The sequence below is a fragment of the Hyperolius riggenbachi genome, chromosome 1, assembly GCF_040937935.1.
Source record: "Hyperolius riggenbachi isolate aHypRig1 chromosome 1, aHypRig1.pri, whole genome shotgun sequence".
Taxonomy (NCBI): Eukaryota; Metazoa; Chordata; class Amphibia; order Anura; family Hyperoliidae; genus Hyperolius; species Hyperolius riggenbachi.
In genome coordinates, this window is record NC_090646.1 from 356,387,947 (window position 1) to 356,406,106 (window position 18,160).

Here is an 18,160-nt window from a genome sequence, read left to right on the forward strand (position 1 = left end):
CAGAGGCACAGTGGAGACATAGAGGCACAGAGGGGTGACAAAGAGTCACAGAGGGAAGTAAAAATCACAGAGGGGATAAAGAGGCACTAGATGGGACAGAAAGGCACAGAGGGGAGAAAGTGGCACAGTTGAGACAGAAAGGTACAGAGGGGAAAGAAGCACTGAGGAGACAGATAGGCACAGCGAGGGGAATAAAGGCACTGAAGGGAACAAACAGGCACAGAACAGCAGGGACGGATCAAGACCAAGTTGTGCCAGGGGCAAGGTCAGGTTTTGGCGCCTAAAGGTCAGGTTTTGGTGCCAAAACTGCCATTCATTTTGCCGCCTTTTTAAGAATTCAACAAACTGCGCCTGTGGCAAGATACCTGCTTGACCCCCCCTATATCCGTCCCTTCAGAACAGGACAGAGAGGCACAAAGGAGGACACTGGAGGCAAAGGGGGACACATAGGAGGCACAGGGGATAGAGGTGGAACAGTGTAACAACCTAAGAATGGATTCAGGTTAAAAACAGTCCCCATCTCATTTGTTATCCAGGAACCACGTGTGTGTGTGTGTGTGTGTGTGTGTGTGTGTGTGTGTGTGTGTGTGTGTGTGTGTGTGTGTGTGTGTGTGTGTGCAGGGCTGGGCCGAGGCATAGGCTGGAGAGGCTCCAGCCTCAGGGCGCAGTGTAGGAGGGGGCGCACAATTCATTCAGCTGTCATTCCTAATTGTGTTTGAAGCAGAAAGAAATAAGAAAAGGGGATACATGGCAGTGACTGCAAGCCAGATAACTAGATATTAAGGTGAGGTTGTGGGCCCTGTGGCGCTTCTTAGTCTAATAGCAATCAGTGTGTGATGGCTGGGGTGGGAGGGATGGAGGGGCGCACTTTGGTGTCTCAGCCTTGGGTGCAGGAGGACCTTGTCCCAGCTCTGTGTGTGTGTGTGTGTGTGTGTGTGTATGTATATATATATATAATGGTGCATTCTTAATGTGAAGGAAGTTTTAGCTGCACAGTAATTTAAAAAACTGCAACTGCCTGACAAGTCTGTATGCAATAGATCCAATTTTTGTTTCAGTTGGTGATAATGTCATGTGCACCTTGCCACCAAAGTTGTCTCCGAATTTGAACATCACTAGGCTAAACTCATGGTCATGGAAGAAATGTCACATTAAACCATATGTATTGACCTAACACCAAGCTAGAATGCCAAAGTTTATTGGAAGAGTAAAGCTAGCCCCTCCTTTCGTGGCACCACCCCTCCTTCTGGATTGTAAGCCTTTGGCCGGTCTCCCTCTCCCTGTGTATCATACTTGATTGTACAACCTACCCAGAATAATGTGGACTTGTATTATTGGGACTACCACTCCAATGTATGATCTGGCATTGTGTTACTACCTGTATTGTGTTGTGTATCTTATTGCTTATTACCTGTACTGTACTATTGTATTCTATTGCTTATTACGTGTATAGTGTCATCAGTCACCCCTGTTATCATTCTCTGTAATTGTATTGTACAGCGATGCGTAATATGTCATCGCTATATACAGTAAATCCAATAAATAATAATAATACACTTAGTGTTTTTTATGATTGTCCTTGTGATTACATTTTTAAATTGAATCAAGATAGAATCCATACACACTTTGGATAAGTGATAGATAAAAAATGATTGTTCTTTGCCAGATAACTGAAAAACCCTAGATCTGTCATGTTGGACAACTTTGGTAGACAGGATTTGGCTAGTGTTCTGTTAAGTTACAATCAATGTAAGATAGATTCTTTGTTTCTGAACATGCACTCTTGCATCCATCAAACAAGAGTTTGGAGTTGTCGAAGTGCATAAAGATCGATATTGGATCGATATTCCACGAAAAACCACCAGATATTGCCTCTAGTGTGTGGTGCATGTTTTCATTATTATTTGATTGATAATCCATTTTCGGATCAAATACACATAAATTGAAACGTTTATCGCACATAACTTGATTAATGTATGGCCAGTTTTAGTCAGGGTCAAGCAAAAAAGATGCACTTATACCCATGATTTACCCACCAGAGCTGTATTATCTGTCCACTGGAAATCCTGTTCTACGGTTCTGTCATTTAGACCAATCCAGGTATTCTCCCGAGCAAAACCTTAAAGAATGACAACATGACCCAATTATACACAGTCTTACAATGTTCTTCACCTCATCTCTCTCTCTCTTTCTCTCTCTTAAAAACAAATTAATAATATGTGGAATGTACTATATTTTATTCACTGCACAACCCTGTATACAATATATATGTAAACATGGCATAAGGCGCATTTGTATAGACTGAAATATTTTACATTAAAACATACAAAATATCAAATAACAAATAGATGATAACAACAGAATTCATGCATCACAATCTCATTACAATAATTAAAAAGGGAATTTATTCCCTAAGACCTGGCTGTGCTCTGCGGCTAATACAGCTCAACATATAGCTAGCTCATTCCCTCAAGGATGTAAGCTTGATTTTCTGCAGTATTAAAATACTGTTTCCCCGACTGATAACAGAGTAACCAATCTGAAAAATGAGTGCTAAAATAGGATTTCACAAAGGCATAAATTATCATCGTTACATGTTTCAAACAGTTACTGATATGATCATGTGGGAGCTGATATCTTTTTTTCAATCTTGTTATATTTAGTATGTGTTACAGTTACTGGATAGCTACTGTATTTAGTAACATAGCTAACTAAGTTTGCAAGACCATGTACAGCATAAACATTGCGGTACCAATTTAAAAGAAGCAACCCCCCCTCCCCCGCCAATAAATAAATAAATAAATCCCAGGTCCATTTTATACCAAAAAGGTAAGAAAAAAAATCTTTCAATCACCAGCAAACAGTGAGAGCAAGTTCCATAAATATCAGTATCATACAAACCTCTGAAGATAAGTGGCAGGAAATTGTTATTTTTGTTGCTTAAGTAGCTGAACTGGCTACTTGTGGCCAGTTATGTGCTTCTGTGGTTGCGCACACACCCACCACGCTCCCATGACTGAAAGCACGACAGGGTGTGAGCGTGCGGCCATGCCACGTATGTGCAGACGAGCATGGCTGGCCAGATTACTGGGGGGATTACAAGACAGTGGAGGACACAGAAGTGAAGAAGACGGAGCAGCCAGCGGGGAGAAGCAGAGACTAGGTCCACACAGCAGACAGGCGAGAACCACACAGTCCGGGGAAGGAGGGGGTATTGGGACCCTGCAGGAGCACCCAGATTTTCAAAGATTTCATGCTAAGATCAATGGAAATTCTGTATGTAGTGTGGCTGTGTGAGGAGGGAATCGAGCACATAGATCTATATGCTGCTGTTAACGACCAGTGTATGGCCACCTTTACATCACATTTTTATCTTTTTACTTGTATCCCTAATTACCAGTTTTTCCATTATGTCTAGTTCCCAATAGAGGAGGGCGGGGTCTGTGCTGATTACACCGGCTAGAAGTATGACCTTACGGCATAAACCTGACATTTCGTATGACATTTAACCATGTTATTTTGTCTGGATCTTTCTGTAAACTACATAGTCTAATTTAATGACGCCATATAGTTCTGTGTCATCAGTGAAATTACTTTCTGTTACATTCAGCAGGTCACTAACAGAAGGGCTGTGATATTATTTTCACCTTTTTTCCTTTTATTATATCATAATAATAAACCTTACTTCATAAATGTGACCTATGTTTCTTTCAAGCCTGCAAAGAAAAGGCAGCAAGGAACATTAAGTCCACTGTGAAATATAAATCATTTTTCTCTGAGTTTCTGCTGTACTTATGCCATCACTTTCAGCTCCTATTATAGTTCCAATAAAATACATGAAGACTGAAATCTGCAAATACGCTCCAGTTAAATCAGTGATGGTTATTGTCCACCACAATCGTACCCTTCACATAAGTCAGTATTTGTAGTTTGAGCCTAATGCTAATGCTGTATAAAGCTGGACAGAGTCTCCTACAGCAGAAGAGAGAGAAAGCAATGCGCATTTAAATATACTACAGAACAATTATTTTGAAATGTTTGGCTTTAATCTACATGCTACGAGCAGTGGTCTTTCAGACTTGTCCTTGCCTGTGGTCTTCACCTGTGTCCAGGCACTCCTAGCTTCTCTCTCTATAAATTTTTTTGAAATTAACTGTGGCTGACCTTGAGAGTTCCAATACAGAGATTTTTGTTTTTTATGTAGAGAATATCCTCTCTATCTACTTTCTCTTTTGTACCTCAGTTTCTATGGTCTATTACATTGTTATCTACGTTGAAAAAAGACATGGGTCCATCAAGTTCAACATAAAAAAAGCATCTACCTGACTGGATCAAGCTATCATCTTCCTACATCTAGTAGTCACAGCTGTGGATGTAGGTATGCGTAGATATGCATCTCTGCTTGTTTCTGCTCGGTGCACGTGTGCTCCCGTGTGTGCCCCTGTCACCGCCCCGCCAGTCCATGATTGGTGCATGGGAACATGCGTTTCCAAGCTGGATCAAAGTGCCCATAGTGAATGATCACTGTTATCAGCAAGATACCTGTGGTCATTCACGAAAAAAAAACATGCATCTGCATTACTTCCTGTGTACTGTTCAGTACACAGGTAACATTGTAGGGACATCTAGTAGACAAAAAGCAAAAATAGATGCAAAATACATTAAACTAAATTAAAAAATGAATCCCCCATTAGTTTTTAACCCCTTCCACCCCCTCCCCCATAGTTACCAAAATAAAGCACTTAAAAAACAAAGTGACAGCATTTTAAAAAATACATTAAAAAAAATACTCAGGGTTTTTTTTAATATGTATGTCATGAGGGTATATTACTGTTATTTTTTTTCCAAATAAGGGTTTGTAATTATTGATATAGTATACAGAAACACAAAACTGAAAACAATACACCTTTATTCCAAATAAAATATTGTCACCATACATTGTATTAGGGACATCATTTAAATGTTATAATGACCTGACAAACGGGCAAATCAAATGTGTGGGTTTTATCGACATTACCACTTTTTATTTTTAAATTAGGATGGCTGAAAACTGAGAAATAATTACTTTTTTTACTTTTTTCTTATTCCCTTTAAAAAGCTTAAGAAATAAAATAATTCTTAGCGAAAAGTACTACCCAAAGCTTAGTTTGTCTTGCAAATAAAAACAATATATAGATCATCTATAAGAAGCAAAAAAGTTATTGGCGAATGAATGGGAGGAGCGTGATATGTGAAAATTGCTGTGATTTTAAGGGGAAATAACCTGTTGTAGAGAAGGGGTTCATATTGCTTCCAAACCCCTTTTTCAATGCAACTGGATGGGTGTGGCTACTCTTTTCTTCTTCTACAGAGAGCAACTTCTTAGCCTGAGTGGGGACAGGTCTAAATTCTCCCCATGCGCAATTAGTGGTTGCCTCATCTTGGCAACCCACACTCGTGAGTATAAATCTGCTACTGTTATTACCATTGTCATCACCAGTAACATACTATTGGGGGCTCTCGATTGTCTTCTTCTTTGTTTTACATAAAATGCCTTTTAAGCCACCAGCAAGCAAGAAAACACTCAAAGTAAACTTAATAGCACTTTTTCACCAACTTTTCAGTACTTTTTTGTAAAATGCTGAAACGTTAGTTTAAAGAGAAGAGATGAAAATGATCTCCTAGGTCTTGGGAGATAAAGGGCTTGATTCACAAAGCGGTGCTAACTGTTAGCACGCCTGTGAAAACCCCCTTAGCACGTCTAAACGAGCTTTTCGCGCACAAAACTTTATGCGCGCAAAACTTTATGCGCGTAAAACTTTATGCGCGCACTGCACAGAGCGCAGGGCGCTCCGCGCGAAGTGCCCATTGAAACCTATGGGACTTAGCGCGCGCATAGGTACTTAGCGCGCGATCTGATTGAGAAATCCGGTGCTAACCTACTTAGCACCCTGGTAAGCACGTCTAAAGACTTTAGACGTGCTAAGTAGGTTATCACCGCATAGTGAATCAAGCCCCAAAAGTTAATTTCATATGGGCTCTTATCTGTTTATCTCATGAATTGTCAATCCTATCCAATAATCAGAGATGGATCTATCTGCTGGCCACATCGACCAGTGTGTGACCACCTTTACAGTTAAGGTGAAAAATAAGTAAGCTTTGTAAATCAACCCCTTTGTGATATAATTGTTATGTTGTGATATCATAATCAGCACTGTGAAAACATTGTCTGGGTGGCTGGGGCAGAGTGTTGCGTTAGTTTGTGTACTCCTGATTTTCTATTTAACACAAGTACAGGATTACACTATGTAGAGTTCCCCTCTTTTATACCAAATCCAATCAACCACAGAAGGATGAGCAACCAGGAGCACCGCAGAGACCGGTGGGGTTGAGCATCTATACATTCTCATTTCATGCCAGCATTGTGTTCCAGGACAGGCTCATATAAATGAAACTTTGCATACATTAAACAATGGTTTCCCGTGGAAAATAAAGATAACTGCTATGGCTTTATTACACCAGTTTATTCTTTGAACTCTTTATGCCTTTTAGATGTAAAGGAGGGAACTTTTACATAGTGTGTTTCAATATGTACTTAATGTCCAGCAATAGACATCTCAGCACGTTCACTGTACAGGATTGTCAGTATTTTGTCTCATTGTGCTTAGCAGTTTGTATTTCATTTAACAATAGATTGGGAACAATAGTTTGGAAAGCAGCAGTATACTGAATAAAAGCATAATAATGCAATCACTTCTAAAGCCATCAGCTCCTTTCTTGACGCCCACTTGTAATACTGACAAATTTAATAAAAGCACAGTGAATATCAGGGCCGGATTTGTACTTTCCAGTGCCCTAGGCCGGCTGTCACCAACCGCCCCCCCCCCCCCCCCCCACACACACACATTCTGTCCAACTCTGACTAGTGATCACTGGGTTACATGGGCTCCTGTCTGTTTTGCTGCTTTGCCCCCCCCCCCCCCCCCCCCGTCCGTTCAAAGAAGCAGTGCATGCTCTGTCCACTCCATGTAATTTTGCACTCCAGCCTGGATGCACAGCAGCCGATAGTGTTCTGGGCTTGCATAATTCAGAAATGATGCTCATATATGAGCAGCACTTGTCAAGTACACATACCCATAACACCCCCAGCCTCGGCTGCTGTGCACCAGCATACAAGAGTGCGTAATTACAAGTAGCCCGAGAGGACAGAAAATGGGCTGCTTCTTTGTCCTTTGTGTGACTTGCTTCAGTCAGAGTCACAAACAGGTGATGGTGCAGCGCAAAGGAGAGAAACTCATCTAAAGCAGAACAGGTAAGTAGAAGGATCCAACACTACACACGCTGGCATAGATGTCGTGTAATGCTAGGTACACACGATGCAATTCTGACAGATTTACTGTCAGATCGATTATTTCCAATGTCTGATCTGATTTCCGATCAATTTTTCAATCGATTTTCCGTTCATTTCTATGAAAAAAATCATTCAGAAAATCTATCGGATAGCAGATGGGACATGTTGGAAATAGTCGATCTGACAGTAAATCTGTCAGAAAATTGCATCATTTGTATCTAGCATAAGCTCAGGTGTATTTTACACAGTGACAATTTGGCACTTGGGGCAAGTTAAGACAGATCTTAACCACTTCCCTACCACGCTATTTTGTGCTGATCTGTGCTGCGTGGGCTCTCCAGCCCACAGCACAGATCAGGTTGCAGCCAGGTCGATCAGACTTCCCCCCTTTTTTCCCCACTAGGGGGATGTCCTGCTGGGGGGGTCTGATCGCCGCCAGCTGCTTGCGCTTGCGGGGGGGGGGGGCTCTTCAAAGCCCCCCTCCGCAGCGCTTCCTGGCCTCCTTCCCCTTCCCTCCCTCTCCCCCTGTGAGCGGCGCAGGACGGATTTCCGTCCTGCGCCTGATGGGATAGGCTTTAGCCTATCAGATGCCGGTGATCCCCGGCCAATCAGAGGCCGGGGATCACCGATCTCCTCTACGGCGCTGCTGCGCAGCAGCGCCGTATACATGTAAACACCGGGGAAGGTCTTCCCCGTGTGTTTACATTTACCCTGCGAGCCGCCGATCGGCTCGCAGGGTGTTCACGGAGACACCCTCCGGGAACTGGGAATACACTTCAGGATTCAGGGGCGTGTATATACGCTCCGAGAATCCGGAAGTGGTTAATCAGTCAGCAGGAAGTTTTTACGTTTTGTAATAGAATGATAATATTTATTGGCTAACCAAAAGAAAATAGTGAGCCTTTGGCTAATGAGTCATCTTCAGACTTTGTTCCTGTATACAAGATGTAAGATGTTGGGGAACCCAGATATACATACATTGTTTTGTAAATATAAATAAATGTAATACAGTTGTCATTCTGTTTCAAAACATCCTGCTTTCACTGATGGCTAACACAGAACAATGTTTTGCTGCTTCTAAAACATGTCAGAAAAGAGTTAAACTGTAGCAAAGAGAGAATGTTGCTGTCAGGAAAGAAAACAAACCATAAATTCAACAGGTCTCAGGTCTTTAACAGCTCTGACCAAGTAATAAACATCAGTCTGGGGGAGAGGAGAGCTGATAATTCCTGTCCGTGAATGCGTGCTGCATAAAGAAACTAATCTGAACTCAAAAGTTCTACTACTTGAGCCCATATATTTTTCTTCTCACAGCAGCTTGTATGTCCCCACTCATACTAAGGACAAGATCCTCAGATGACAACAGATGCTGTCATCACACACACTCTGCAGTGAGAGAGATGCAGGGATCTCTGGAATTCAGGCAGAATAGAGCAAAGCAGAAGTGATTTACTTTGACATGTGACCTCTTATCTCTCCAAGTCCTGCGCCCTGCTGAATTTTATCGCCCTAGGCCTTGACCTTTGTGGCCTTTCCAGAAATCCGGCCCTGGTGAATATGTGATGTCACCATGTTCACAGGCGGCAGACAGTCCAGGCAGAAAATAGTTTCATTCATCAAAGAAAAACAGCAAATCTCTATCACCTTCGACCATGACCTATACTCCTAGCCACTGTGTCCATCACCATGCTGGCCACTCCTGTCCCATACCAATGTACCCCCTGGCCTATCCTCCCTTACACTGTGTCCACCCTCCACGTCACCATTCCTCACCATGGCCTACCCACCCCTCACCATACCTCATTAACATGTTTAATCTAATTCTGTTGGCTATCAAGATAGTTCTGTAAGCATTAAGGCTTTAGGCGACAGTTCATCATTTGAGAATCTACTTGTGCCCATTCCCATACCGGAGAGTCAGGAGAAGAGGTGATGGTCATTGTGGCTGGCATAATATATTAGGGGTGGGTAGCTGATCAACAGGAGAGGTGAGATGGGTATAGTCACTGTGGCTGGGATAATAAGTGAGTTCTATGTATAGGAAGTTGTCTTAAAGTAGACACAGTTATATGCCCCACGGGTCTTTCTGTCACCCCTGTCACAATATTCAGAGGAGTTTTATAATGGTAGAGGAAGGGAATAACAAGACAAAGCTATATCTTTATTCTGTAAATAGATATCTCACATTTAGAGAACTGTGAGGGGCGTTTGACATTGCTATAAACCAATTTCTAGGCTATGCCTAAGTTCTGTACTGCTGTAGAAAAATTACTCAAAAGGTATCAGCAACAGCAAAGCCCATAAACTTATATATAGACCCGGATCTGGTGACATGGTAAGATCTGACATCTGCAAATCAAACACTTGGCTGTACATGACATGTGAAAATGGGAGCTCAAAGTTCGTGGATTCCTAATTTCGGTGAACCCTGTAAGCCTTGGTGACCGAAATGTGAAATGCCTCAGGCTGTATTTGGGCATTGCAAGCAAGAGAGAGAATTTGGAATGAAGTGCTCGCATAGATGAAGATAATGAGGTTAATGGGAATCAACAGTTTGCCAAATCTACTATTGCTTAATTATGAAGGTCCAGATTGTCCACTTAGCAATTAAAGCTGCAAGAGCAGTGGCATTTGGCAAGTACCATAGTTATTAGCCAGTGTATCCACTATGGAAGATCTAAAAGAGAAATTGTTATATTTATTTTACAAGGACAAGCTAGTTTTCCATAAAGGAATGGAAAGTATTACCAACAGGTTATTCAGTAAACAGAAAAAAAGATATTCGTGATAACAGATGGTGAAATACAAGCCCGAGGATGATAAACAAAAGTGGGGACCGAGAGCCCAATATAGTGTAGTAAGCAAAACAATAGGTGGGACTTGAAAAGTATATAGTGTATCTACTCACAAAAGTGGGTTACCTCCTAGGTAACCACTGTACAGGCAGGTGAGGAGATTAGACCTGTCCTCACTCAGGATTAAAAGTCGCTCTCTGTAGATCAGGAAAAAAGAGATGGGGATCGACCCCTCCACCAGGGGTGGATATTGGTCAAATATAATTTGATACCCGCAACCCGACCCGCACCCGCAGAACCGCTACCCGCACTCGACCCATGACCCGCAGGCCCGCTGCCTGACCCGCTACCCGCAACCTGCTTTTTTACATTTTCTTCTAAAGTGCACATTTAAAGTAACATTGGGGAGCTGTAAAGTTAATAAAACCTATTTTTATACACAAACCAAAGCTAAAGAAGGTTTACATGCTTGCTTTCACTACCCGCAACCCGCACCCGCAGACAGCTACCCGCAACCCTACCCACACCCGCAACTCACTACCCGCACCCGACCCGCACCAGCAGCTTAAATCAATTAAGGTACCCGAACCTGACCCGCATTTCGAGTTACCCTCGGGTACCCAACCCACTGCAGGCCTCTTCTCCAGACAACCATGCAACGCGTTTCGCGGGTATATTCCTGCTTCCTCAGGCAATAACAAATAGGAGTACATGCAGTACAGTCTCAAGGTCACAATAAGCTTTCCCGAAGAACAGTCACTTTGGGAACCAAACATCTCTGTCCCTCTCTCTTGTTCATTTGCCCCGTTTCATGGCTGATGTACAGATCTATTTAACCATTTCCGGACCGCAGTGATAGAGATCTACGCCCTGTTTTGATGGGCTCCTGGCTGGCAAGGCGTAGATCTCTATCACCGGCGCCGCCGCTCCCCGCCGCGATCGCGCGCACCGAACCGGCTGCACTTAGCTGTCTTATGACAGTTAAGGCTTCCGGGTATCGGCAGGAGCCGTCACTGATTGGCTCCCTGCCGTGTGATCGCTGTGAGCCAATCACAGCGATCACCCTCCGAAAGGCAACATAGTTGCCGTTCCGCCTCCCTCTCCGCCTCCCTCTCCCTGTCACTGTGGATCTTGTGTGACAGGGAGAGACGCACAGCCTGCAGCCGTGACAGGCTGTGCGATTTTAGTGTAAAAATAAACTTTTTTCCAGCTCTCCCCCCCCCATGTATCCCTTGATCCCCTCCCAACCACCTATATATAGATCTATATATATATATATATATAGATCTATATATATATATAGAGATCTATATATATATATATATATAGATCTATATATAGATCTATATATATATATATATAGATCTATATATATATATAGATCTATATATATATAGATCTATATATATAGATCTATATATATAGATCTATATATATATAGATATATATATATATATATATATATATATATATATAGATCTAAATATATATATATATAGATCTATATATATATATATAGATCTATATATATATAGATCTATATATATATATAGATCTATATATATATAGATCTATATATATATATAGATCTATATATATATAGATCTATATATATATAGATCTATATATATATATAGATCTATATATATATAGATCTATATATATATAGATCTATATATATATATATATATATATATATATATATATATATATATATATATATATATATATATACTGGATTGTGATTTTAACCACTTGCCGGCCGCCCCTACCTAGGGGCGGCGGCAAAGTGGAGCCCGCAACGACCGCGCAATACGCCGATCGGCGGCGGCTCGTTGCGGACTAGCTGCCGGGGATCGCACGCTGGATGTGCCCACCCGCGACGTCAACCCGCCAGCCAATTAGCAGCGGCGGCGGGTTGTTAACCCCCGATCTTCCGCATGTAAAGCGGATAATACGCTTTGTAATGTATACAAAGCGTATTATACAGGCTGCCTCCTGCCCTGGTGGTCCCAGTGATTGAGGGACCACCAGGGCAGGTTGCAGCCCTCCTAGTAAGTACCCAAGCACACTGATCCTGCCCCCTGATCGCCCACTGCACCCATCAGACCCCCCCTGCCCACCCCTGGGACACCTGTTTGCACCCAATCACCCCCCTAATCACCCATTAATCACTCCCTGTCACTATCTCAACGCTATTTTTTAGATTAGGTCCTAAACTGCCCCCTGGGGGCTCCTGAACACACCCCCCCACACCCTTAGATCCTCCCTAGACCCTCCCCCCTGTGTACTGTATACATCTATTCTTCCCTATAATCACCCACTGATCACCTGTCAATCACCCATCAATCACCCCCTGTCACCACCTGTCACTGCCACCCATCAGATCAGACCCTAACCTGCCTTTTGTGGGCACCTGATCACCCACCCACACCCTCAGATTGCGTGCAGACCCACCCTCAGATCACCTCTGAAAGTGCATTGTTTACATCTGTTCTCCCCTCTAATCATCCACTGATCACCCATCAATCACCCCGTCACCACCTGTCACTGCTACCCATCAGATCAGACACTAATCTGCCCCTTGCGGGCACCCAATCACCTGCCCACACCCTAAATTAGCCCCCCAGACCCCCTCTGATCAACTCGCCAGTGCATTGCTTGCATATATTCTCCTCTGTAATCACCTACTGATCACCTATCAACCACCCGGTCACCCCCTGTCACCACCTGTCACTGCTACCCATCAGATCAGGCCCTAATATGCCCCCTGCGGGCTTCTGATCACCCGGCCAAACCCTCACCCGCCCCACCGCAGTGACAGAAATTTTTTTTCTGATCACTGCTGGTACGACTTAATTGCCATGTCCAGGTCATGATTTGAGAACATTCCTGCACTTCAGTGCCAATACAACCTGTCATCTAAGAAGCCACCCTGCTTATGACCGGTTCCACAAAATTCGGCCCCTCATAGACCACCTGTCATCAAAATTTGCAGATGCTTATACCATTGAACAGTCATTTTGAGGCATTTGGTTTCCAGACTACTCCTCGTGGTTTTGGGCCCCTAAAATGCCAGGGCAGTATAGGAACCTCACAAGTGACCCCATTTTAGAAAGAAGACACCCCAAGGTATTCCGTTAGGTGTATGACGAGTTCATAGAAGATTTTATTTTTTGTCAAAAGTTAGCGGAAATTGATTTGTATTGTTTTTTTTCACAAAGTGTCATTTTCCACTAACTTGTGACAAAAAATAAAATCTTCTATGAACTCACCATACACCTAACGGAATACCTTGGGGTGTCTTCTTTCTAAAATGGGGTCACTTGTGGGGTTTCTATACTGCCCTGGCATTTTAGGGGCCCTAAACCGTGAGGAGTAGTCTAGAAACCAAATGCCTCAAAATTACCTGTGAATAGGACGTTGGGCCCCATAGCGCACCTAGGCTGCAAAAAAGTGTCACATATGTGATATCGCCGTACTCAGGAGAAGTAGTATAATGTGTTTTGGGGTGTATTTTTACACATACCCATGCTGGGTGGGAGAAATCTCTCTGTAAAGGGACAATTGTGTGTAAAAAAAATCAAAACATTTTAATTTACAGAGATATTTCTCCCACCCAGCATGGGTATGTGTAAAAATACACCCCAAAACACATTATACTACTTCTCCTGAGTACGGCGATACCACATGTGTGACACTTTTTTGCAACCTAGGTGCGCTAAGAGGCCCAACGTCCTATGAGTACCTTTAGAATTTCACAGGTCATTTTGAGGCATTTGGTTTCTAGACTACTCCTCACGGTTTAGGGCCCCTAAAATGCCAGGGCATTATAGGAACCCCACAAGTGACCCCATTTTAGAAAAAAGACACCCCAAGGTATTCATTTAGGTGTATGGGGAATTCATAGAAGATTTTATTTTTTGTCTCAAGTTAGTGGAAAATGACACTTTGTGAAAAAAACAATAAAAATCAATTTCCGCTAACTTGTGAAAAAAAAATGAAATCTTCTATGAACTCCCCATACTACTAACGGAATACCTTGGGGTGTCTTCTTTCTAAAATGGGGTCACTTGTAGGGTTCCTATACTGTCCTGGCATTTTAGGGGCCCTAAACCGTGAGGAGTAGTCTAGAAAATAAATGCCTCAAAATGACCTGTGAAATCCTAAAGGTACTCATAGGACTTTGGGCCCCTTAGCGCAGTTAGGGTGCAAAAAAGTGTCACACATGTGGTATCGCCGTACTCAGGAGAAGTAGTATAATGTGTTTTGGGGTGTATTTTTACACATACCCATGCTGGGTGGGAGAAATATCTCTGTAAATGGACAATTGTGTGTAAAAAAATCAAAAGAAATCTCATTTACAGAGATATTTCTCCCACCCATCATGGGTATGTGTAAAAATACACCCCAAAACACATTATACTATTTCTCCTGAGTAAGGCGATACCACATGTGTGACATTTCTTTTGCAGCCTAGGTGCGCTAAGGGGCCCAAAGTCCTATGAGCACCTTTAGGCTTTACAGGGGTGCTTACAATTTAGCACCCCCCAAAATGCCAGGACAATAAACACACCCCACAAATGACCCCATTTTGGAAACTAGACACTTCAAGGTATTCAGAGAGGGGCATGGTGAGTCCGTGGCAGATTTCATTTTTTTTTGTCACCAGATAGCAGAAATGGAAACTTTTGTTTATTTATTTTTTTTGTCACAAAGTGTCATTTTCCGCTAACTTGTGACAAAAGATAAAATCTTCTATGAACTCACCATGCCTCTTAGTGAATACTTTGGGGTGTCTTCTTTCCAAAATGGGGTCATTTGGGGGGTATTTATACTATCCTGGAATTCTAGCACCTCATGAAACCTGACAGGTGCTCAGAAATGAGAGAGATGCTTCAAAATGGGAAAATTCAATTTTTGCACCATAGTTTGTAAACGCTATAACTTTTACCCAAACCAATAAATATACACTGAATGGGTTTTTTTTAATCAAAAACATGTTTGTCCACATTTTTCGCGCTGCATGTATACAGAAATTTTACTTTATTTGAAAAATGTCAGCACAGAAAGTTAAAAAAATCATTTTTTGCCAAAATTCATGTCTTTTTTGATGAATAGAATAAAAAGTAAAAATCGCAGCACCAATCAAATAGCACCAAAAGAAAGCTGTATTAGTGACAAGAAAAGGAGGTAAAATTCATTTAGATGGTAGCTTGTATGACTGAGCAATAAACCATTTAAGCTGCAGTGGTCTGAATGGAAAAAAGGCTCTGGTCCTTAAGGGTGAAAAGACTGCGGTCCTTAAGTGGTTAAAGGACACCTAAAGTGAGGGGGACATAGCGACTGCCAGATATATATATATATATATATATATATATATATATATATATATATATATATATATATATATATATATATATATATATTTAAGCAATATTTTTTTAACAATACCAGTTGCCTGGATGTCCCCATGATCTTGTGTCTCTAATACTTTTAGCCATAGATCCTGCACAAGCATACAGATCAGGTGCTCTGACTGAAGTCTGACCAGATTTGCCATATGTTTGTTTCAGGTGTGTGATTCAGACACTACTGATGTATGAAAGTTTAGCAGGACAGCCACGTAACTGGTATTATTTAAAAGAAATCCTCCACATCCCCCCTTCCTTCAAATGCCCATTAAATATATGCATTTTCCTAGTAAAAAATGTTTGGCTATAAACTCTTCAAATGTGACTATGAAGAAAAACTAATAATGACAGAAAGAATCAGTGTGGTTTGAATTATAAAAGTACATCTTTTGCTTATAAATTCTTTGTGGAATGCATGGCTAGGGGTGTGTGATTAGAGCATGGTAGGAGGTGTGGCAGGGGCGTGTCTTTCTCATTGCTCTCTTATTTACATTATAAGTTTAAAGGCATAGTATTCTGCTCTGATTTCCTTGAGCTGATCTAATGTGCACTAGACCTTGATGTAGCCATTTCAGAACAACTGTTGGTATGCAGCACGATAACTCAAAGATACATTGGGAAACTGGAGGTGCGCTTGAAATGAGAAGAGAGGATTGGAAAGGGATGCAAAATGTTTGAGAATGGAAATAACGTTATGAAGGACATAAAGAGATGAGAAGGGAGTAAGTTCAGATGACATACGCAGGCTGTACAGTATGTTGCTATGGTTATAACATTCTTGTACAGATTAGGAAATGTATTTGCAAAGACCAGCATGATGATCTAACAGCAAGTACTGTCTTTGTTTAAATATATATACTTTGTACACATGATAAAGGACATTTATAGGACATTTATAGAAACTGATAAAAATCGGCCTGAAGTGACCCTGCCACAGGTTTTTAAAAATGGCAAAATATCTAATAGAAGGCTCCTGGGACCAGTACACGTTCTTTACTGCTGCCCTCTCATGCCCTGTCTCATGCCTTATGAGTGGTTGTGGAGTCCCAAACTGGCAAAATGGCAGCTTCTCACACCTACAATATATTTGGCTTTATGATAGATAAAGAAAAACAGCTGGAAGCATTATCTGATGATCAGATTGAAAGTAACTACAATCCTATAATTTGCTCTTCCTTCCATTGTGGCCATCAGAGGAGCTATGCTTTTGAAATGTCTCTGTACACCTTCGGAGTAGAACACTGCTGCACTATGTGTGCAATTTTCAGTAACTGACCTATAGAAATCTTGGGGATGATTATGACTAAACTAGCATGCGGCTTAGTAACTCTCAGACCCATTAGTGTGCTGGACTTGCTAAAAGCAGGACTTTCAGAGGTGCAGTCTTCTGATGGCTGAGGCAAAGGTCACTACAAATGACAGCATGACACGTACTCTGCCCAGTCATCATATAATGATGTCTGGTGGCTTCTCCTTTCATCATAGCACAATCTAAAAGAAAACCACTAACAGAAAATAAAACAACATCACTGGGAAGAGATGATTTTATTTTCAATGGGCCTCAGAAGAGTATCTGTAAAGAGCGCATCATTATGTAATACAGGCAAATGTTTTACATGCTGTATGTAGGATTGGATAGATAGACAATCATCCATTTTACCAGAAGCACTATATACTTTTCAATCTATTGAGTTAACATTTAAATAGTATCATCTTTACTTTAAAGTTTTCACTTTAAAGATGTGTTAGTGAGTTTTATTTTTGTGGTAAGTTTTGTATGAAAATGTTACTTTTGCTTCATTTCCTTTTAAATCTTTTCATTATCCAATCTAGGAACCAAGCTCCATTAAAATTTATATGCCCGGCACATCTCGGCATCAAATTTAATGTTTCTATTGAGCAAAGGTAGATCATGAGCGGAATAACAAGGAAGGAAATCAGCATCTTTGTGATTTTCTATTCTGACTGACAGTACAAGTATTATTAATGTTAATAGCTTCGGTGTAAATAGTCAGAACCTCAGTTTCAGTTGCTTAAACTCCAGGCAGACAGCTAAACACAGAGTGAAACAACAGCATATACTGTATAATGTCTTACTTGCCAGTCCTTTGTACCTCCACAACCCAGTATGGCAAAGTCCCTCCCACAACCTGCTTGCCAGTCCTGTGCATTCCAGCAACCCAGTATGGCAAAGCCCCTCCCACGCTCATCCTTTCTGATAATTAAAGTAAAACTACAGGCAAGTATTTTGGAAACTAGAACAATAAACTTGGGAATAAAAACAAAACGTCTTCTGTATTCTTGTTTCTCATCTTTCATTTATTTCTTCTTTTAATGCTTTCATCTCCTTTAAATCTTGATTAAAGTGTCCTCCCCACTGCTGAGCCCAACCACTGCTTGCCGCTACCACCACTCTGGTGACCACCTGTCACTCCATTGCTGCCCATTGGGACCACCCTGACGCTTTGCAGCTGTCCGCTGCAGGGAATCAAACAATGAGGATTCTCATTGGTTGAATCCTTAGACCAATTGGAAGCCCCTGGCAGGATGGTCAACGATGATTTTCTGGAGCTCCCTAAATAATTTAGCACTGGAGAGCCAGCAAGAAAAAGTGTTGTGGC

The 18,160-nt window shown here is 41.7% G+C and overlaps 1 protein-coding gene across 2 annotated transcripts in view; it reads right to left on the bottom strand.

Annotated features, from left to right (window-relative positions):
- Positions 1-18,160, bottom strand: part of NCAN (neurocan) — a 316,793-nt gene that overhangs the window by 19,956 nt on the left and 278,677 nt on the right. For both annotated transcript variants that reach the window (XM_068234189.1, XM_068234188.1), the window contains one exon: positions 2,037-2,119. In XM_068234189.1, coding sequence (XP_068090290.1) covers positions 2,037-2,119 — 83 coding nt within the window. The remainder of the gene's footprint in view (positions 1-2,036; positions 2,120-18,160) is intronic.